The 24,517-nt window shown below is 38.2% G+C and overlaps 1 protein-coding gene across 2 annotated transcripts in view; it reads right to left on the bottom strand.

Annotated features, from left to right (window-relative positions):
- The window catches only part of GPC6 (glypican 6), a 1,234,631-nt gene that overhangs the window by 381,179 nt on the left and 828,935 nt on the right, over positions 1-24,517 (bottom strand). For both annotated transcript variants that reach the window (XM_061435212.1, XM_061435213.1), the window contains exon 4: positions 5,438-5,603. In XM_061435212.1, coding sequence (XP_061291196.1) covers positions 5,438-5,603 — 166 coding nt within the window. The remainder of the gene's footprint in view (positions 1-5,437; positions 5,604-24,517) is intronic.

Below are 24,517 nucleotides of genomic sequence, written 5' to 3'. Positions count from 1 at the left end.
GGCTCTTGTCTTCTACAAAGCAGAGATGAAGAAGACTTGGAAGTTTGTTGCTAACTACAGTTCCTGAAATGATTTTCTATGTTTAGGGTCTAGAGGTTTTTGAGACATGGGATTTATATATATCAGCCAGGGTCATATTTACTATAGAATTCTTTAAAACTAAAAAAAGTATCAGATTTATATTATAGGATTTTATGCTTAAGAAAGTCTTTGAAAGAGGAGCATCTTACACAAATGCTTGAAATAGTTCCTTGTGTGTATTCTATATCCTTCTGAAATGCAACATCTCACAGTCCATATATTTTATAAAAAGTGAACCCAAGTTTATTTATAAGAAATGATACATGTTTATCTAGCAACATTTTCCCCAGATAGAAAGTTGCAAATACACTAAATGCCTTGAGAATGAAATGACTCTTGCAGGTGCTATGAAAGTCATCTGTGTCCCCAAGTGGCCATTTATAATGTGACACATGTCCTTTGACTGACCTAACACACCTTCCTTGCTGCTGGCTTTAATTTACAACTTGATAGTAGCTGTCACAGTGAAAGAAGCAGGCTCATTACCTGATTTGTTTCTGCCATCCCTGCACTCATCCAGGGATCTGCACTTTTTAAATGACTGAATTAGTCACACTTCCATTAAACGAGTAGACCTACAAAGTAACGCAGAACAGCCTCTGACTGCATTCGCTTCCATGGCTCTGCCTACTTGTTTCCATTCACTCCATTCAATGGACGTGTACTGAGCCCTGTTCTTAGCAGGCAGGGCCTTACTGGCTTGACTCCCCTTGCTTAAATCAGAGCAAGGTCCATAGTAGACATGTGCTGGATTTATGAATGAACAAGAGGATGAATGAAGAGTATCCACTGCACTGTCTCTTGGCCCAGCACAGATGTGGTACTTACCTTAGGTTTCACGTTTGATGTCAAGGCAGTTTTCTGCCTTGAGACTTGGTTGGTTTGAAAGGAGGAAGCAGCCCAGAGAGTTTGATATCATTGGTTTGTCTGATCTATGAGTGCAAGGCCTTAAGGCCTAAATTAAATATAAATTGCTCTTCTGTCTCTCTCTCATTGGAGGGTATCAATAGATCAGGGAACTCAACCTTTTCTGGACAAAAATGAATATACATCTTCCAAATCTTATCAGTTCAAGTCCATGTCAATAGTGGTGAGAGTGGATCATAAACCATGTCAAAAATTAAACAAATAAGTATTTAAGAACCACTGGTAGATCATGCTACATGTACTGAAATTATCACAGAGATTTGCTAATACTTGGAGCCTGTAAGGTAACAACTGTATGCATTACGGCTGCTCAACATCAATTGTGTTTGACCAATGATAATTCAATACTTAGTCACAGAATGAGTGCTTTATTCTATGCTTATCAAGCTAGGGCTTCTCTGACCCCCCAGATGAAGTTAAGTCTCCCTGAGGAGTAGACACTTAGGATCCTGAGCCTCTGATTTTTATAATACCTCATCACAGTTGATTATAATTAATTTAACTACATTCAATTCCCTGAGGGCAAAAAAACATGTGTTTCTAGCTTACTCAATATAATGAGTTGAATTAATACGTTAAGATTATAAGCATCTTACAAACTAGAAAAACCTAAAAACTTAAGCTCCAGTGTTGGGCAAAAAACATGGTAAGGTCTCACTTCTACATGGAACTATACAGATAATTTCACCTTCTATTTATAGTCATAAGCCTCCTGCAACATTTCAGTGTTAAAAAAAAAGTACAGAACAACATGGAATCCATCTTTAGTCTCACCAACATGTGCCTCCCCTTACCTAAAAAACTTTTATTTTTCCTAATTCTCACAGTCTATTCTATTCTCTAGTTATAGAAGGTACCAGATGTTTGGGGAGGCTGTTCCATGCATCCTGGATTTTAAAATAGAAGCAAGATCTATTGTAGCTATAAAATGTGACTTCAGCCTTAACTTCTGTGCTCACCAGCGAGGTGTAACCTGCAATGTGGTTGCTCGTCAGTGGAACCATTCTTATCTGTGGAATGCTGGTATCCATGCCAAACACTCAAAAGAACCACAGGATATTGCCGAAACGGCACGTTCTGTCCACAATCCATTTCCCTCTAGGAAATTTTAATTTACATGAACACTTTTCAAGAAAACCCTTTTGCATTTAGACAACTGTTAAAAACCAGGCTAGAATAAGCTGAGTATGAATATATAGCAACACCTGGGGAAAGTGCCTAAAAGAGAATGTCAATATCCTCAAATTCTCCTTCTGCAGGTTTCAAAGAGGGAACCAGCTAAAAGCCACTCACATCCTTCTGCTTCTGGGAGCGGTGGCTGGGGGCTTGGATGCAGCAAGGGGGAGACACAGGTTGAAGCCTGCCTGGGCTTTTGTACTGGGGAATCCCGCATGCTTCTAGGCAGCAGCAGCACCTCCAGAGAGAGGCGAACCCAGGCTTTCAAGTGCCCTACAATGGAGCTGGCAGCATCTTCTTCAAAGCTGCCAGCAACTTAAAAACAAAATGCTTTACCTAAAAAAAGGAAAAAAAGTTCTTTTCTTTAATAGTAGTTAACTAATAAGAATCTTTTGAGCTGGGTCTCCCCTACTTTAACAGAGCTAAAATTTCTAAGAACTATGAAAATATACCACAAGTAGAACCCCTGATTTTTTTCCCTAGGATTTAAAAAAAAAACTGCAGAACTTCAGAAATGAATGTGAATACCACTGGGGTTTTTACTTGAACACTTAAAACATTTCACTTTATCAGCAAAGTGTCTTTCTTTTGACATGATGCAGACACCAACTGAATTCTAAATCGTTACAAATCACTTTCAATTAATTCGAGGCATTGTAGAGATTATGAGAATGTGCCACCAATTCAATCCTCGTTGTGACTGCTGGTTGATTGCGTGCCACTGTTAACCGTTTAGATGAGCACATAAAAAAACAACTGGTAAAATGTATAAACCAGGACATTGATGTGGAAGACAGAGACAGCACGTGCAGTTGACAGCAGTAGGAATGAAGGGCTTGATGATGAGACACTGGCGGTCTAAGAGTGATGGGATGCAGGTGCTAAGCAGAGAGAGGGCTATTATATGTAATTTTTGTTGAATTACTGATTTGCTCACTGACCTTTGCTGCTGCATTCGTGAACACTGTAACACTGCCATCTTGGATGTATCTGTGTGGAAAATGGACTTGGCACATTTGACTAATTCATGTAATAAGTTGGTGAACTCACACCTCATATCCAGACAAGTATTAGCAAGAACATAATTTGCTCTATAAGTCTATGCAGCTGGTCAATTCTCAATGCCACAGGTAAGAAAATTGGAAGAATTTTCTTAGCGATCTCTAGTACTAATAAAAAATGATATAGGGGAGCAAGGGCTATGAAGTATATGAATGCAGGCCCAACCACCAGCTTCCCTTCAAACACATGGTAAGACACCACAGGTAACCCCATCATAGGTTTAAGTTCAAATTTTAGTTTTTAAATCAGATGATTTTCTAGGCATTTCATTTCACATCAAATTGGCACCTAGGAAAACCAGCTGATTGAAGTATAAGGATTTGTTTCATGTTAAAACAGCCAACAACACTGAGAAAAAAAGCCAATCAACAAGTCACTGTTGCTCTTACAAGTTAACAAGCCCATATTCTAATTTTTGATCATGTCCTGCTCTATTTAACAAAATCCACATGCCTTCTTTCACCAGTAAATTGCAAGCTGACCAAAACAGTTTGACTGCGTTATGCATTATGGCAATTTTAACCCAACAGTATGAATAACTTTTATGATTCAAAAGTGATGATGCTGTGAGACTTATCTGCTTTTTTAATAGGTAAATCTTTTTAGATTTCTTTGTGGGTACTTTAATGTGGTAAGCTTAAGCTTTCTTTATTTATAGTTTGCATTTAACTTACAGATTTGTTTTACTTTTACCACTCAATGCTTTATACAGTTGTTTCAGTTTAGGCTTTACATATGTAAGTGATAATATGATTATACAATATACTACAGTTGAATTACTTTTTCTTTTGAATTGAGTAGGCGAATGAAGGATGCAAGTGTTTTTAAATTAGTATTATTTAGGTAGAATGTCTTTGCCAAAATTCATTTAAACTTATATTTTAGAAGTTCAGGCTTACGTGTCTAAAAAATTCATACTCCTCTCCAAAATCTTAGCAAAGGACAAAAATCTTAGCAAAGAACCACATCTTTTTGAGTTAGAAAGGTACCTTAGTGATTAACTTTTTTAAAACCCCCTCATTTCTTAAATGAAGTAACTCAAGATTATACAAATAGATTTTGTCCTCCCCCTGAAGAGAAAGAGTGGAATACATCAATTTATTCTCTCTGTAACGATTTCTGAGATCTTTGTTAGATTACTTCCATTTGGATCTACCCACTCTAAAATCTTTCTAAAACTTTACAACCATTTTCTTTGGCCTTCATAAGCAAAACAGTGTGTTGGCTAATGAGTTTTTCTGCCAAGGCTGACTGCATATTTTTGTTAAGGTTTCTTTGCATTCTGATGCACCTATTTCCTTTCCTACCCAAATCTGAGATGTCAGAAGACTTTACTCAAGCCTTCTAGTTGAGAGGGTTGCATAAATGATGAAGTCCCTCTGAGGAATGCCACTGTTATTGACCCCACTCTGCTTGTCACAATGCAACTCCAGTAAATGCAGTTGAAAACTACTTCTATTTGAAGGCCATTTGACAGAGGGGGAGAAAACACATTTACTCTTTCAAGGCCTGTGTATTTTCCTGGGAGAAGCCTGCCTATGAAATTTGTCCTTTTATCCTTGGATAGCAATTTGGGAACTATCTTTAGGCAGTACAGTCTCCTGAGTGGTTTCTGCATCTCCAGACCACAGCAGTGATTCACAGGCCTACTCTGTATCTCCCCCACCTCCTTCCCACCTCCTTTTTAAAGACAGGAAGACTGTTTCATGCTGCTGTGCTGAAAACATTCTTCTCTGGAGGCTGAGGAAGAAAATCTGCATATTTCAGCAAAAATATTGAGCTATTTTCACCATCGATGTTTAAGGAAGGAAGTGTTTACTAATATCTGTGATTATACTGAGACACTACAAATAAGAAACAGACAGGACTCTGGGCTTTTTATTGAAACAAGATTTTTTTCTAATGTGTCCCTTACTCACAGGCACTCCCAGAAATTCAACAAGATTACTTCTATCTTCATCAGACAGATCAGCTACTGCACTACAGCTGGCTCATACTATCTTCAACAGGACTGTCCGTCACAATAGACCAAGAAGTCTTACTTCTCAGGATTAAAAAAATGAAGAAAAATGCAACATAATATTTATGATTGTCTAAACATTCTGTGTGTGTGTGTTTCAACCCTCCTAGTCTCTACAAGTCATCACCACTTTGGACCTGCCCATCAGGCATCCGTGGTGATGCTCCTTACCTATAAACAGGTTCCACTCGGTGTCAAGATCGGCTTGATTTGCCAGGCAGCCCTTCATGACGTTGAGGCAGTAGTTGTTGCATGGTCTCACCGTGGGGAGTCCTCGACAATAAGCGCAGTATAGCATCTTCATGAGGGCACGGATGCAGCCTGGGGTCGGGCTGACCTAAAGATTTATTGAAAAAAAAAATCAGAAATAAGAAGGATGGAAGCGGACAAAAAAGAAGTGACTCATTTTATCCTTGAAAATGGAAAACAGTGAAATGGCCCTGATAAACCTTCAACAGCTGGGCAGCAGGCTAAAGGAGCCATTAGAATCTTAATCCTTTGCAGTATTTAATCTTGAGTCAGTCAATTCCTCTTTAATACTTCTGTTCAGTATGGGAATAATCATTTTTCTTGAATTGTCCTTGCCAACATTTTGATATCTATGTCATTGCAATTTAGTCCTAAAACCTAGACACTCCTTCAATGAAATAGAACATGCAATGAGATAATGCATGTGAAAGCAATTTCCAAAGTTAACAGCCCCATAAAAATGAAGGTATTATTAAAGTTTAATGTGACACCTTTGGAAAATTTTCCAACTGGTTATTTGACCCTGTTTCTAAAGGAGGTTGGCAGATACACTTCCTCTGTACATAACTTTTTAAAAAGGATCAATATCAACTTGTCTGGGATTTCTGAGATCCAGGCTTGTTGAGAAGCAGTGGAACTGCCAAGACATCATCTTCAGGCATCTAAAGCTTTGCAGTTCTGGGAACTTTGGAAGATGGATCCAGGGTTGAATATGAAGAGAAATCCTTGCAGCAATTCAGAGGAGCTACTAATCCACCTATAATGAAGTGCTATTTGCCTTGAATACGATAAGCAGTGAATGGTTCTAAGTTAATCAATTCTAAACCAATCAGGTCTTTTTTAGACTCACTGAAAATTCCAATTTGACTTTTAAGAGGACAGAATATTTAAAATGGAATGGACCAAAACCAGAAAAAAAAAAAAAAACTACAGAAAGCCTTTTTTCAAGGCTGGATACAAACAATGTTATTTAGTCACTAAGTCGTGTCCAACTCTTTTCAGTACAGGCTCCTCTGTCCATGGGATTTCTCAGGCAAGAATACTGGAGTGGGTTGCCATTTTCTTCTTCAGGGAATCTGCCTAACCCAGGGATCCAACCTGTCTCCTGAATTGCAGGCTGATTCTTTACCACTGAGCCACTGGGGAAGCCAGATACAAACATTTGTGACATATTTTTTGGACATTTAATATAACATTGATGTTTTAGTCAAGACCCTGTTTCTGTTCTTGTGGTCTTGCTCTGAAAACAAGTCTAATCTGTATTGTTTGGATCTCCTGGAGAGTTAGAGTCTTATTGGATAGACCTGGGCCCCCAGGTGACAATTACATGCCCAGAGACTTCAGATACTGACAAAGCATGACACCAATGTAAAGATAGGGCAGTAAAAGGTATTTCCATATAAATGGATATTTTCCACTACTATAGCTTACCTCCGTCATTTTATCCTTTGCCTGGAAACCATATTTGAGGTTTCTAAAGCAAGATTTTGGTTTCTGTAACATTTTCTTAATTTTATGGTGTACACTGTAAAAAATTAATAGACAGAAACCTCAATTAAATAGAGTTGGGAGACCAGAAGGGGGAGCTCTCACACCTGCAACAATAGCAGAGACAAGGACCCAGCCAATGAAAAGCCAAGGACTCTATTTACTAGAACAGAGCTCCCAACTTCCTTTTCTCCTCCAAAAAGTGCCCTCCTTCATTTTCTGAATTGAGTTCTCTCCTGATCCTGAATAAACCCATCTGTGCTAGAGAAATATTTGACAGTCTATTTGATTCAGATCAAGAAAACTGACAAAGTCCCCAAGTTATTATTTCAAGAAATGAAGCCATCTATTATCTATCTATCATCTACTTATCTATGCACCAAAAGCTCCTGTTATCCTTTTAATTTTTTTTGTATTTTCTTTCCAAAATTTTATGAAAATTTTCTTCACTGATTTTTTTTCACATATCTCTCTTTCTTATTCATCCATTAATCCACCTTATTTTTAATGCATTTCATAGTAAAGGATTATCCTTTTGATTTTTAATTTTCCTGATAATTTAATGTTGGCTTTAATAAAATAGAATTAACCTGATCAATGATAAAGGTTAGCACTTTAAGTAGTCCAAATCAAATAAACACAGTAGAATATAATTGACCTTTTTATGTTAAAAAAAATGGAGAATGGTTTAGTATCCACTAATGCTAAGATTTATTTTCCAACAACAAAACCAACAGAAAATGAGAACAAAAGAGAGGAGTCTGGTGACTTTTCTTCTGAGCTCATATCAGTACCATCATATCTACCTCTCCAGACAGGATTGCTGTCTGTCGTTCAGTCACTGAGTCGTGTCAGACTCTTTGTGACCCCATGGACTGCAGCATGCCAGGCTTCCTGGGTTCAATCTCTGGGTTGACAAGATCCCCTGGAGAAGGGAATGGCTACCCACTCCAGTATTCTTGCCTGGAGAATACCATGGACAGAGGAGCCTGAAGGGATACCGTCCATGGGGCTCGCAAAGAATCAGACATGACTGAGCAATTAAGTTTCACTTTTTGAGATAGGATATTTTGTTGAAAATGCCAAATTTTATCCACAATTGGGCAGAATTAAAAAAAATACTTTATCCACATGTATCCCACATCATTCACAGAAAATAGAAAAATTCTGTATGTGAAATTCTGAATTCTTATACATTTTACTTATTTGGTGTGGTTGTAGTCCTACAAACCATTGTTCATAGCACTTTAATTTTCATAGCCTCGCAACTACTCTCCTGACCTGATGATGCCTTTCTCCAGAGACCTACCCTATTTTCATCCAAGGTGGCTAAGCTATTTCTTCCTTTGACTCTGCTGAATGTTTGATTTCCTTGTCATTGGTGTTATATAATGCTTTGCCGTTTCTCACTCAGTGTGCCAGTATAAAGCCTAGTTACTAGTCGCTCAGTAGTGTCTGACTCCTTGAACCCCATGGACTAGTCCACCAGTCTCCTCTGTCCATGGAATTCTCTAGGCAAGAATACTGAAGTGGGTAGCCATTCCCTTCTCCAGGGGATCTTTCTGACCTAGGGATTGAACCCAGGTCTCCAGCATTGTGTCAATAGTGGAGATGCAAATAGGACATCCTTTGGAGGGTATGGACGCTTTCTCATCACTATAACCTGTACCACTTTGCATAATATGAACATCACTATAAGGTATTGTGATTTAGGTATTCAATAAATGCTTTTTCAATTGAACTCTCTATTGTGGTTCTCAATTCCCTGGCCACATTGATATTCAAAGAAAAAGGGAACAAGATAGTTTGATACATCTTAGCATTCAATTGTTGCTTTTAACTCCATTTTCAAAGGTTATTGATTGTATTAATTCCAAAGTTTTGTGGCATTTGTGTGTATGTGTGTGTATTGGAACTGGGGCAATTTTCTCAGTCTGACATTTCAGAAGAGTCTCCAACTCAGAGTGGCAACCAACAGAGAAAATTGAATACCCTTAATAATCTAAAAGAACAATGTTGTTCAAGTTAAATGTGGCTTTCTCAGTACTCTAGGAAATGACATCCTTCCTGGTCAAATAAAGGGCATTCGAAGAAGAAGAAAACAAAGTGTGGAGGACAGAGCTGCAACTTTTATGTTCACAGACCATATTTTTTGAAGTGAAACAACTGCATACTTGAATTCAAATTTTAAAAAAATGAATCACTTCAAACTGAAGACTTTTAGAAGTAAGCCTTTGAAAAGAGGTTGTTTCAAATGCCAATTGCATTCAGATACCAGTAGGCTATGCCTATTTTTAAAATGTATAGTAGTATTTTATAATTGTGCTATTATTCTTAAAAATTATTTTAATTTCAAAATCACCACAGACTCATAAGAATTTGCAAAACCAGTAGAGTCCTGGGTACCCTTCACTCACCTTCCTTCAATGGAAACATCTCATAAAACCATATCAAAGGTTCATAGACATTTCCAGGCTCCTCTGTCCATGGGGATTCTCCAGGCAAGAATATTGGAGTGGGTTGTCACGCCATCCTCCAGGGGATCTTCCCAACCAAAGGATCGAACCCAGGTCTCCTGCATTGCAGGTGGATTCTTTATTTCTGAGCTATCAGGAAAGCCCAACATTGATACATTGCTGCTAATGAATTTATAGAACTTATTCAGTTTTCATGATTTTTTAAGTCTGCATTCTTTGTATGTGTGTGCATGTGTATACTTCTGTGCAATGCAACCCTATGTATGGATTAGTGTAACCATACCACAGTCAACATACAGAACTTTTCAGTCACAACAAAAGCATTCTGTTGTGCTCCTGACTCACCCCTTGTCCCTATCACCAAGCAACCACTAATCTATTTTTCATCTTTATATCTTTATCATTGTAGGAATCAACTAGTATGTAACATTTTAAGCTTCTTTTTTGTTTTGAATTGAGTATGCCCTTGAGGTCCATCCAAGTTGCATGTATTCATTCTTTTTATTTGCTGAGCAGTATTATTGTTTGGATATACCAAATTTGTAGAACTCTTCACTCACTGAAGGATACGTGGGTTGTTTCCAGTACTTGGCTATTAGGGTTAAAGCTTCTATAAGCATTCATGCAGAAGTTTTTGCATAAACATAAATTTTCATTTCTTTGGGATAAATGTCCAAGAGTGCAATTAATAGGTCAAATGGTTATTGTGTGTTTAGTTTTACCAGAAATTGCCAAACTATTTTCCAGAAGAGTGAAGTCCTCTACATTTCCACTAGCAATATATGAGAGATCCAGTTTTCTTCACATCCATGCCAATATTTGGTATTATTACTATTTTTATTTTGGTCTTTTTAATAGGGGACTGGCGCGCTAAGTGCGGCCTAGAGAAGCCACCCCACGTCCGAGGTCAGGGGCAGAAGCTGGGAGGACCCCATGCCTGAAGGGCGGCGGCCAAGAGGAGTCACTCCACGTCCGAGGTCAGGGTCAGCGGCCGAGAGTACCAGACTGCCACGGCACAGGAACAGCCAAGAGGAGCTACCCCGTGTCCGAGGTCAGGGGGGCGGCTGAGAGGAGATACCCCGAGCCCGAGGTCAAGGGCGGCTGCTGGGAGGAGCTACCCCATGCCCCTAAGCCGGAGGCCAGGGGTGGCGGCCGGGAGGAGCAACCCACGCCTGAGGCCAGGGACGGTGGCCAGGAAGACCAAACCCACATCCAAGGGGCCATGGCTGCGTGGGTGCAGGAGGGCCTAGAGGAGCTATCCCAAGTTGAAGGTCAGGAAGGGCGGCGGTAAGGAGATACCCCTCGTCCAAGGGAAGGAGCAATGGCTGCGCTTTGCTGGAGCAGCCATGAAGAGATATCCCATGCCCAAGGAAAGAGAAACCCAAGTAAGAAAGTAGGTGTTGCAAGAGGGCATCAGAGGGCAAACACATTGAAACCATACTCACAGAAAACTAATCAATCTAATCACACTAGGACCACAGCCTGGTCTAACTCAATGAAACTAAGCCATGCCCGTGGGGCAGTCTAAGATGGGCAGGTCATGATGGAGAGATCTGACAGAATGTGGTCCACTGGAGAACGGAATGGCAAACCACTTCAGTATTCTTGCCTTGAGAACCCCATGAACAGTATGGAAAGGCAAAATGATAGGATACTGAAAGAGAAACTCCCCAGGTCAGTAGGTGCCCAATATGCTACTGGAGATCAGTGGAGAAATAACTCCAGAAAGAATGAAGGGATGGAGCCAAAGCAAAAAGAATACCCAGCTGTGGATGTGACTGGTAATAGAAGCAAGGTCTGATGCTGTAAAGAGCAATATTGCATAGGAACCTGGAATGTCAGGTCCATGAATCAACGCAAATTGGAAGTGGTCAAATAAGAGATGGCAAGAGTGAATGTCGACATTCTAGGAATCAGTGAACTGAAATGGACTGGAATGGGTGAATTTAACTCAGATGACCATTATATCTACTACTGTGGGCAGGAATCCCTTAGAAGAAATGGAGTAGCCATCATGGTCAACAAAAGAGTCCGAAATGCAGTACTTGGATGCAATCTCAAAAATGACAGAATGATCTCTGTTCATTTCCAAGGCAAACCATTCAATGTCACAGCAATCCAAGTCTATGCCCCAACCAGTAACGCTGAAGAAGCTGAAGTTGAATGGTTCTATGAAGACCTACAAGACCTTTTAGAACTAACACCCAAAAAAGATGTCCTTTTCATCATAGGGGACTGGAATGCAAAAGTAGGAAGTCAAGAAACACCTGGAGTAACAGGCAAATTTGGCCTTGGAATACGGAATGAAGCAGGGCAAAGACTAATAGAATTTTGCCAAGAAAATGCACTGGTCATAACAAACACCCTCTTCCAACAACACAAGAGAAGACTCTATACATGGACATCACCAGATGGTCAACACTGAAATCAGACTGATTATATTCTTTGCAGCCAAAGATGGAGAAGCTCTATACAGTTGGCAAAAACAAGACCAGGAGCTGACTGTGACTCAGATCATGAACTCCTTATGCCAAATTCAGACTTAAATTGAAGAAAGTAGGGAAAACCACTAGACCATTCAGGTATGACCTAAATCAAATCCCTTATGATTATACAGTGGAAGTGAGAAATAGATTTAAGGGACTAGATCTGATAGAGTGCCTGATGAACTATGGAATGAGGTTCGTGACATTGTACAGGAGACAGGGATCAAGACTATTCCCATGGAAAAGAAATGCAAAAAAAGCAAAATGGCTGTCTGGGGACGCCTTACAAATAGCTGTGAAAAGAAGAGAAGTGAAAAGCAAAGGAGAAAAGGAAAGATATAAACATCTGAATGCAGAGTTCCAAAGAATAGCAAGAAGAGACAAGAAAGCCTTCTTCAGCGATCAATGCAAAGAAATAGAGGAAAACAACAGAATGGGAAAGACGAGAGATCTCTTCAAGAAAATCAGAGATACCAAAGGAACATTTCATGCAAAGATGGGCTCGATAAAGGACAGAAATGGTATGGACCTAACAGAAGCAGAAGATATTAAGAAGAGATGGCAAGAATACACAGAAGAACTGTACAAAAAAGATCTTCACGACCCAGATAATCACGATGGTGTGATCACTCACCTAGACCCAGACATCCTGGAATGTGAAGTCAAGTGGGCCTTAGAAAGCATCACTATGAACAAAGCTAGTGGAGGTGATAGAATTCCAGTTGAGCTATTCCAAATCCTGAAAGATGATGCTGTGAAAGTGCTGCACTCAATATGCCAGCAAATTTGGAAAACTCAGCAGTGGCCACAGGACTGGAAAAGGTCACTTTTCATTCCAATCCCAAAGAAAGGCAATGCCAAAGAATGCTCAAACTACCGCACAATTGCACTCATTTCACACGCTGGTAAAGTAATGCTCAAAATTCTCCAAGCCAGGCTTCTGCAAAATGTGAACCGTGAACTTCCAGATGTTCAAGCTGGTTTTAAAAAAGGCAGAGCAACCAGAGATCAAATTGCCAACATCCGCTGGATCATGGAAAAAGCAAGAGAGTTCCAGAAAAACATCTATTTCTGCTTTATTGACTATGCCAAAGCCTTTGACTGTGTGCATCACAATAAACTGTGGAAAGTTCTGAAAGAGATGGGAATACCAGACCACCTGATCTGCCTCTTGAGAAATTTGTATGCAGGTCAGGAAGCAACAGTTAGAACTGGACATGGAACAACAGACTGGTTTCAAATAGGAAAAGAAGTACGTCAGGCTGTATATTGTCACCCTGTTTATTTAACTTATATGCAGACTATATCATGAGAAACGCTAGACTGGAAGAAACACAAGCTGGAATCAAGATAGCCGGGAGAAATATCAATAACCTCAGATATGCAGATGACACCACCCATATGGCAGAGAGTGAAGAGGAACTAAAAAGCTTCTTGATGAAAGTGAAAGAGGAGAGTGAAAAAGTTGGATTAAAGCTCAACATTCAGAAAACGAAGATCTGGCATCCCGTCCCATCACTTCATGGGAAATAGATGGGGAAACAGTGGAAACAGTGTTAGAATTTATCTTTCTGGGCTCCAAAATCATTGCAGATGGTGACTGCAGCCATGAAATTAAAAGACACTCCTTGGAAGGAAAGTTACGACCAACCTAGATAGCATATTCAAAAGCAGAGACATTACTTTGCCAACAAAGGTTCGTCTAGTCAAGGCTATGGTTTTTCCTGTGATCACGTATGGATGTGAGAGTTGGACTGTGAAGAAGGCTGAGTGCTGAAGAATTGATGCTTTTGAACTGTGGTGTTGGAGAAGACTCTTGAGAGTCCCTTGGACTGCAAGGAGATCCAACCAGTCCATTCTGAAGGAGATCAGCCCTGGGATTTCTTTGGAAGGAATGATGCTAAAGCTGAAACTCCAGTACTTTGGCCACCTGATGCAAAGAGTTGACTCATTGGAAAAGACTCTGATGCTGGGAGGGATTGGGGGCAGGAGGAGAAGGGGACGCCAGAGGATGAGATGGCTGGATGGCATCACTGACTCCATGGACGTGAGTCTGAGTGAACTCCGGGAGTTGGTGATGGACAGGGAGGCCTGGCATGCTGCGATTCATGAGGTCGCAAAGAGTCGTACACGACTGAGCGACTGATCTGATCTGATCTGCTTTTAAATTTATGGTGAATTTCCTCTGAGTAATATCTATAGTGGGATTTTAACTTCAGTAGGTTCTAATAAGCATCAGATATAAAATCATTCATGAGTTGGTGTCTAGAAAATATGAAAAATTAAATAAACAATAATTCTGAAATAATAGATATATCTGTATATTTGGCAAAACCAAAATAAAGAAAGGAGTTTAAAAACTCATATTTAAAATTTACAATAGAATAAGATCTCAAATATATACATCTTATGAACTATTTAAAAAGTCCTCCTAAAGAAAACTGTGCTTATTAATCAACAGTAAAGACTGCAATTCACCTTAAGAAACCAAATGTTGAGTTTTTTTAAATTGGTAAGATATGCAGATGACACCACCCTTATGGCAGAAAGTGAGGAGGAACTCAAAAGCCTCTTGATGAAAGTGAAAGAGGAGAGTGAAAAAGTTGGCTTAAAGCTCAACGTTCAGAAAACGAAGATCATGGCATCTGGTCCCATCACTTCATGGCAAGTAGATGGGGAAACAGTGGAAACAGTGTCAGACTTTATTTTTTGGGGCTCCAAAATCACTGCAGATGGTGACTGCAGCCATGAAATTGAAAGACACTTACTCCTTGGAAGGAAAGTTATGACCAACCTAGATAGCATATTCAAAAGCAGAGACATTACTTTGCCAACAAAGGTCCGTCTAGTCAAGGCAATGGTTTTTCCTGTGGTCATGTATGGATGTGAGAGTTGGACTGTGAAGAAGGCTGAGCACTGAAGAATTGATGCTTTTGAACTGTGGTGTTGGAGAAGACTCTTGAGAGTCCCTTGGACTGCAAGGAGATCCAACCAGTCCATTCTAAATGAGAGCAGTCCTGGGTGTTCATTGGAAAGACTGATGCTAAAGCTGAAACTCCAATACTTTGGCCACCTGATGCAAAGAGTTGACTCATTGGAAAAGACTCTGATGCTGGGAGAGATTAGGGGCAGGAGGAGAAGGGGACGACAGAGGATGAGATGGCTGGATAGCATCACTGACTCGATGGATGTGAGTTTGAGTGAACTCCAGGAGTTGGTGATGGACAGGGAGGCCTGGCGTACTGCGATTTATGGGGTTGCAAAGAGTCGGACTTGACTGAGCAACTGAACTGAACTGAATGTTAATTTTGACTATTTTAAAATAGTATAGATAACTTCCTATATATTCAAAGCAGACTGGTAATAAATTTAGGTAATGGAATAAATTTAGATGTTTATGAAAGTGATTTCTGATTTCCACTTGGCAAAATACAATAATGTTTTTAAGGGAAGAAAAAAGAAGTTCATGGTAACACATTCTTTTTTTGTAATTATTAGTGTTTTCACCTAACTTTTACATGTTGTCTTTCACCACTAGCATCACTTTGTCACAAATTTACCATACTGGGGTGGGGGGGGATGCGGTAGAGAATAGCCAATGGTTCTTACTCTGTTATCCTACTCCTGGAAAGATAGATGCAACATTGTGAGTAAAACAAATGAGATTTCAGTATGAAATCCTTGCATCTTAGGTTTAGTCCTTTTGTTAACATCTTTTGATGTGGTTTATATATAATGAAATTATTTAGAGTTGACTAGTTTTGAAGAATAGTAATACAATTTGAGAAGTAACATTATAATTTATAACAAGGATTCCTCATAAAATTACTGAAAAATAAATAGCATATAAACAATTGATGTCTTGGTTTATAATGTTGTAGTTTCTGTTGTTTGTATTTCTTTTCAAGATTTTTTTTTAACGTGGACCATTTTTAGAGTAGTTATTGAATTTGCTACAGCATTTCCTCTGTATTATGTTTCAGCATTTTTGGTGTGTAGGATCTTATCTCCCTCACCAGGAATTGAACCTGCCCCTGCTGCACTGGAAGGCAAAGTCAAGTCTTAACCACTGGACCACCAGGGAAGTCATCCTAGATTTCTTTTTAAAAAGGAATACAAAACAAGCCCTTAATAAATCTGTATTGGGATGTAGACTAAGACTTATCCACCTGGCTAGCTATATGTGTCAGGATGTTATAGCAAGTAATTCTTATGTTTTCTAACGTGATTTGAGGCATAGCATACCCTTAGTCCGGAGAGGGCAATGGCACCCCACTCCAGTACTGTTTCCTATTGCCTGGGGGATCCCATGGACGGAGGAGCCTGGAGGGCTGCAGTCCATGGGGTCGCTGAGGGTTGGACACGACTGAGCAACTTCGCTTTCACTTTTCACTTTCCACTTTCATGCATTGGAGAAGGAAATGGCAACCCACTCCAGTGTTCTTGCCTGGAGAATCCCAGAGATGGCGGAGCCTGGTGGGCTGCTGTCTATGGGGTCGCACAGCGTCAGACACGACTGAAGCGACTTAGCAGCAGCAGCAGCATACCTTTAGTCATATAATAACAATTCATTTAAGGTCTTTAATATACTTGAGATTTCTGTATCTGGGGCAACATTCATGCATTGGTGCTCACATTAGCAATTCCTAACAGTAGCCAATGTAAAACAAGATTTTCTCTTAAAGTAGTTTTAAAAATCAAGAAAACATGTGAAAGTGATAAATCTTTACTTGAACATATAACCTCTCAAGTGCTTGTTCCTGTGGAAATCATACAGCCACAATAATCAAATAAACATGTATGTCAGAATACAGACAGATAGGGCTCTCAAAAGTTGAACAAGTTAATGTAAAGGAATGATTTAACTAGAATAAATTAAAAATGCTTTTGAACAACAGTAGATGCTATCCTCTGAGGTTGATAACCAATAGATTAAAAATGAGATGTTTTTACTCATCATCTTAATATGTTATGAGATATTTAAATGTCTTCTGAAGGCCTCAAGAATGATTAAATTACATTCAAATTAGTTTTCATGTTAAGTAAGTTTAATTATAATTCTTTTAACAATTAGCAACCTATAAATTGGCTTTGTAGTAACTTCATGAGAATTTAAATTTGCTTCTTCTTTCTTCATGCAACTTTCATTAATTCAACATTTATGGTGATGAGTGTGAAGAACTAAAGAGTGTCTTGATGAGGGTGAAAGAGAAGAGTGGAAAAGCTGGCTTAAAACTCAACTTTCAAAAAGCTAAGATCATAACATCCAGTCCCATAACTTCATGACAAGTAGATGGGGAAAAAAATAGAAACAGTGACAGATTTTATTTTCTTGGGTTCCAAAATCACTGAAGACTGTGACTGTAGGCATGAAATTAAAATATACTTGCTCCCTGGAACAAACCTAGACAGTGTATTAAATAGCAGAGACATCACTTTTCTGACAAAGGTCCTTATAATCAAAGCTATGGTTTTTTCAGGAGTCATGTACAGATGTGAGTTGACCCATAATGAAGGCTAGCACTGAAGAATTGATGCTTTCAAACAGTGGTTCTGGAGAAACCTCTCGAGAGTTCCTTGGACAGCAAGGAGATCAAACCAGTCAATCCTAAAGGAAATAAACTCTGAATATTCACTGGAAGGGCTGATACTGAAGCTGAAGTTCCAATACGTTGGTGACCTGATGCAAAGACCCAACTCACTGGAAAAAAACCCTGATGTTGAGAAAGATTGAGGGCATCGGGAGAAGGAGGCAACAGAGGATGAGATGGCTGGATGGCATCGCTACCTTAATGGACATGAGTTTGAGCAAACTCTGGGAGATAGTGAAAGACAAGGAAACCTGGCTTGTTGCAGTCCATGGAGTCTTAAAGAGTCGGGCATTACTTAGCAATTGAACAACAAGACGGGGAAGAATAAAGAGACCTTGTACCAGTGTTGGGATACTCAGAATACATACACTTCCAGGGGAAAAAAATGCTTTGTATTGATAAGCGCAGTATAAAGGGAGCCCTAAAAAGGGCATTGGCTCAAAATTGGGAAGTAGGGATGAACACAAAGATGACTTCTGAAGAAAGCCACGTAACAGCAAGATCAACATGGGGGAAGGGTGACATCACAGAATGGTGAAGTAGGGAACTCCAAAAATCAGCCCTTCCACTGAAGCAACCATGAAACTAGCAAAAATGGACAGAATCACTTTCTTGAAACTCTAGAATCTAACTAGAAAAAAAGAACTCATAGCAACTAAGCAACTAAGAGAGTGCTTCAAAATAAAATGGACTGCTATCAAAACAAACAGCCCACTCAAAAAATGGACTGAAGACCTGAATAGACATTTCTCCAAAGAGGACATACAAATGGTGAATAGGCACATGAACAGATGTTCAACATTGTTGGTTATTAGAGAAATGCAAGTCAAAACTACAAGGAGATATCACCTCATACTTGTCAGGATGGCCATCATCAAAAAATCTATGAACAACAAATGCTAGAGAGGGTGTGGAGAAGAGAACCTTCCTACACTGTTGGTCAGGAAGTACATTGTTACAGTCACTACAGACAACAGTATGGAGGTTCCTTAAAAATCTAAAAATAGAGCTACCATATAACTCAGCAATCCCACTCCTGGGCATATATCTAGAGAAAAACATGATCTGAAAAGGTATATGCACCCCAATGTTCATTGCATCACTCTTTACAATAGCAAAGACATGGAAGCAACCTGAAGGTCTACTGACAGAGGAATGGATAAAGAAGATGTGGTACATGTATACAAGGGAATATTACTCAGCCATTAAAAAGAATGAAACAATATCAGTTGCAGCACCATGCATGAAACTAGGAAGTGTCATATTGAATAAAGCAAGTCAGACAGAGAAGGAAAAATATTGTATGACATCTCTCATATGTAGAATCTAAAAAGAAATGATACAAATATGAACTTACAAAGCAGAAAGAGACTCACAGACTTAGAAAATGAACTTATGGTTGCCAGCGGGAAGGGATGGTTAGGGCCTTTGGGAAGGTCATGTTCACTCTGCTATATTTAAAATAGACAACCAACAAGGACCTCTTGTTTTGCACATGGAACTCTGCTCAATGTCATGTGGCAGACTGGATGGGAGGGGGTGGGGGAGAATGGATATATGTATATTGATGGCTGAGTCCCTTTACTGTTTACCTGAAACTACCTGAACATTGTTAATCAGCTATACACCAATACAAAATAAAAGTTTAAAGTTTGGGAAAAAAAATAAATTAGACTGCTAAATTTCAGTAAAAAGGCATTGCTAAATCTCAAGTCTCAAGAAATTTAAAATGATTGCAATCATACAACGCATCTCCTCTGACCAAAACAGAATAAAACTGAAAATTAGTGTCAGAAGGAAAACCTGAAATTTCACAAATATGTGGAAACTAAATCACACACTCTTATGTGACCAAGAGATTAAAGAAGAAATCACTAGGGAAATTAGAAAATAATTAGATAAACAAAAAATAAAAATGCAACATGCAAAGTTATAACCACCAATGCCTATCTTAAAAGAGAATCTCTCAAATCAATATCTTAATGTTAAACTTTAAGAAACTAGAAAAAGAAGAGAAAATAAAAACCAAAGTTAGCAAAGGGAAGAAACCAATAAAGATTGGAGTGGGGATAAGCAAAATTTTGGTTTTAGTTCACTCTTCTTTTGCTAGTTCCTTAAGGCATAGAGTTAAGTTTTTGATTTCAGATCTTTATTCTCCCAGAAGTGGGGAGTGAGGCATGGGATAGTCTCTCCCTCTGAGCTTCTGGAAAGAATCAATTCTTCTGACACCTTGGCCTCAGATTTCCAGCCTACTGAACTGTGAGGGAATACATTTCTGTTGTTTTAAATCATTTCATTTGTGGTGATATGCTCTGGTAGCCCTAGGAAACTAATTTATATACCAACAAATTAGATAACTTGGATGAAATGGACAAGTTCCTAGAAACATACAACCTACAGAACTGAATCAAGAAAAAACAGGAAATATGGAAGAAATCTACATCAAGTAAACAGATTGAAACAGTAAACAAAGACTCCAAAGAAAAATCCTGAACCAGATGGCTTCATTGGTTAATTCAACCAAACATTTAAAGAAAATTCAGCAAACTTCCTTCTTAAGCTTATTCCCAAAATAGAAAGTGAGGGAATACTTTCTAACTCATTCTAAGAGACTAGCATTCCTGATACCGAAGCCAAAGACATAATAAGGAAAAGGCGAGTATAGAGCAGTACACCCTTTAAATGTAGTTTTAAAATCCTCAACAAAACACTAGTAAACTGAATCTGTATTAAAAATATTATAAACCATGTCCAAGTAGAATTTATCCCAGGAATATGAGGGAAGTTCATCAAAAGAAAATCAATCAATATACCATATTCATAGAATAAAGGAAAAAAATACATGCAATTACTTCAACTGATGCAAAAACAGCTTTTGACAAAGTTCACCACTCTTCCATGATAATACTTCCAGAAAACTAGGAATATAAGGGAACTTCCTAAACGTGTGGATTTATGAAAGTCCACACTGACATCATGCTTGATGGTGAAATATTGAAAGATTTCTCCCTAAGATCAGGGACAAGACAAGGAGGCCTGCTTTGGCCTCTGCTATTCAAGACTGCACTGTAAATTCTAGCTAGAGTCACTAGGCAAGACAAAGAAATAAAAGGTATCCAAATTGAAAAGGCAGAATTAAAACTACCTTTATTCACAGATGACATGATCCTATAAATAGGAAATCCCAATAACTTACAAAAACAACTACTAGAGCTAATAAATGAATTCACAGAGTACAAGATCAACATGTAAACATCCAGCAAGTTTTTATACACTAGCAGTGAGCAATCTGAAAAGGAAATTAAGAATATTCCATTTACAATACTATTCAAAAGAATAAAATACCTAGGTATAAATTTAACCAAGGAAGTGGCAGAATTTTACACTTGAAAACTATAAAGCATTGCTGAAAGAAATTTAAAAAGCCCTAAACCCATGGAAAGATATGTTTTGGAAGTGTTCATGTATTGGAAGCAAAGTTGTTAGGTGGGCATACTACTTAAGGTAAACTACATAATCTCTGCAAAACTTACCAAAATCCCAACAGTTTTTCCTTGAAAAAATGGAAAAACCAATCCTCAAGCTCTTACAGAATTACTAGGGACCCACATAATCAAAATAATTGTGAAAAAAGGAACGGATTTGGGGCACCCATGCTTTCTGATTTCAAAACTTCCTACAACTTAAAACCTACTACAAAGCTAAAGTAACCAAAGCATTGTGGTTCTGTATTCAGCCTTCGCGCTCCTTCGTATTCATTCAAATGAGATTTAGGGCAGGTTCGGGAAGAGGTATTTGCACTTCATGTTAATAGCTGCAGCATTATTCACAATAACCAAGAGGGGGAAGCAAAGTAAACGTCCATGAACAAATGAACAGATAAAGAAAATGAGGTGCATTTATGCAGTGAAATATTATTCAACCTTAAAAAAGAAGGAAACTCTGCAATATGCAACAACATGGATGATCCTTGACAACATTATGCTAAGTGAAATAAGCCAGACACAAGGACAAATGCTCATGATTGCACTTACATAAAGTATCTAAAATAGTCAAATTCATAGCAGCAGAAAACAGGACCGCGGTTGTCGGGGGCTGACAGGGAGAGGGAAAAGGAGCGTAACTGTTCAATGGATATAGAGTTTCAATCAGGCAAGATGAAAAAGTTCTAGAGATCTGCTATACAACAATGTCATGCACTTAACAACAATGCATTTAAAAGCTGAAAAGAATAGAGCTCATGCTTTTTTTTTTAAACCACAATAATAATATCAATAATAAGAAAAAGAATACCATGATACTGGCATAAGGATAGACCTATTGATTAGTGAAATTGAGTTGTAGTTAAACACATATACTCATGGCCAACTGATTTTGACAAGGGTGGGAAATAATTCAAGAAGTAAATAACACTCTTCAACAAATTAGGACAATTGGATATGTTCATGTAAACAAGATTAGACTTTACCTCATACCATGCACAGAATTTCTCAAAATGGATCCAGTGACCCATATATGAGCAGGAATATATAAACTCTTGAAAGAAAACATATAGGGTAAATCTTCACGACTTGGAATTTAGCAACAGACTGTTAGATATGACACCAAGAGGAGAAAAAATGGAATTCATTAAAATGATGCTTTTGTGCATCAAAGGACATTATCAACAAAGTGAAAAGATACTCTACAAATGGGAGAAAATATGTACAAATCATAGATCTGATGAGTCAAGTATCCAGAATATATGTACAGAACTCCTACAACACAACGGCAAGAAGACAAACAACTCAATTAAAAATTTGGAAAAGGAAATTGGCAAAGGACTTGAATAGATGTTTGTCCAAATAAGATATGCAAATGGCTAACAAGCTCATAAAAGATGCTCAACATCATTCATTGCTAACAAATGAATTCAAATCAAAATGAGGTATCATTCAGACCTGTAGGATGACTATAATAAAAGAGACAGACAGTAACAAGTGTTGATGTGGATATAGAGAAATTGGAATCATTAAACATAGCTGATGGGAATGTACAATGATGGCCATTTTAGAAAAACAGAACTACTACATGAACCAGCAATTCTATTCCTGGTTATACGCTCAAGAGAAATGGAAATATATACACACAAAACTTGTACATAAATGTATATAGAAGCATCATTCACAATAGGCAAAGCCTGGAAACAATCCAAATGTCCATCAACTGATGGATGGATAAACTAAATACGGTACATCCATAAAATGAAATGTTCATCAATTAAAAGAAACGAAATTCTGATACGTGCTGCGTCATGGATAAACTTTGAAACGATATTATGCTGCATGACTGAAGCCAGTCATAGATGACCTTGTATTATGATTCCATTTATGTACAAAATGCCCCAAATAGGTAAATCCATAGAGATAGAAAGTAGGTTACTGATTGTCAGGGGCTGGGGTGAGGGAGTAGGTGAAGCAGATGTGGAGAACGGAGAGTGACTGCTAATAGGTACACATTTTCTGTGTGATGAAAATGTTCTAAAATTTCATTCCAGAGATAAAAGTACCTTTAACAAATAAATTCCTACTACCATATTTGTAAGTTTTAAAGGAAATTACAGAGTTTAGACTTTTTTTTTTAATCACTAAAGGGAAGCTTAATTTAGCCATGTGGTTTAATATTATCCTTGAATTACAGATTCCAAAATTAGTTTGATATACATGACCTGAATGATATTTTAATACTTTCTTTTGAGAAGTCACCTATTATTTCAACTATTGGTTAATGGTGGCTTGGCAGATATTAATTTTTGAACATATAAACAGAAAACCATTTGTGCCTTTCAATTCAGTTTGAATGTTGATTACAATGTGTATGCTCCAAGAGTATCTCTGTCCATCGTGTACAACCGAGAAAGAACAAGAATAAGGCAGTAAACAATTACAAATTGCAAGTCGGAGTCTGAAGGAAAAATGTTCTCTATCTGGATGACAAATGTTTATAACACCCCTGTGATTAAAAAAAAAACCAACCTATTTTTAACAATGTAATTTACTTATTAAGTAGAAACCTCCCCAGAAAAGCATGAAGCATATGAAGCATTTGCAAGTCATGAAATGATGATGGAATTTGCTGGGTCTTGGAGAAAAGAAACAGATATACTTTGCATACCTAATAACCATAACTGCAGAATTTCCAAAGTCGAATTTAAGCATCTTCAATGCTGTGGATCAGAACCAGGCCATGGGGAAGTAAGGTGAGTTAAGGTCTATATCAGTTCCTGCCAGCCTTGTTAGTCCTTGTCAGATTATGTCATAAACTCAGTGTTACCTAGATCCACTTTCTATATTTAATTTTATGTCTTAAAACATAAAACTGCCAGAGAAGTTAGTAAATGTATGTATTATTCACTTTGGAATAGCTCCAAATAGCACTTAAGTGAATCACACACACACATACACACACACAAATGAATATTTTTCACCCATTAGAATAAACCAGCTCTTTCTACTAGTTAAATACATACTTCAGAGGGCTTTCTAATGTGTTTACCCGTAGGTAGGACATGACATCATTTTAATTTTATCTTGCTCTATCATCCTGCGCTTGGTGATATTGTCTTTGATTTGGGCATTCTGCTTGACATTCCAAACTTTACCCAAATGTAAAACTTCAAAACATGAACATGAAATGTAAAACAAGATCCTTAAGTGCTTCCTCAGGTAATGGTTGTCTTCCTAAGAAATTACAGCTTAAATATTACTTCACTTAGAAGCAATGTTTTAGTGGTGACTTTAAATATGAGTCATTGCTGTGAGAATCCACTTTGGTAAAAGCTATGAATTTCCAGCCTCTGTATCATGGAACTAACATATTTCTAATGTATCTGCTCTGGAATACACACAATCTGGTTTTAAAGTAAAGGGATGTGGCATTTTTAAGAATGTAAAACCAAATCAATCATTCTTTCAGGAACAT

The sequence above is a fragment of the Bos javanicus genome, chromosome 12 (assembly GCF_032452875.1).
Source record: "Bos javanicus breed banteng chromosome 12, ARS-OSU_banteng_1.0, whole genome shotgun sequence".
Lineage (NCBI taxonomy): Eukaryota > Metazoa > Chordata > Mammalia > Artiodactyla > Bovidae > Bos > Bos javanicus.
This window is presented reverse-complemented; position numbering and strand designations above follow the sequence as displayed.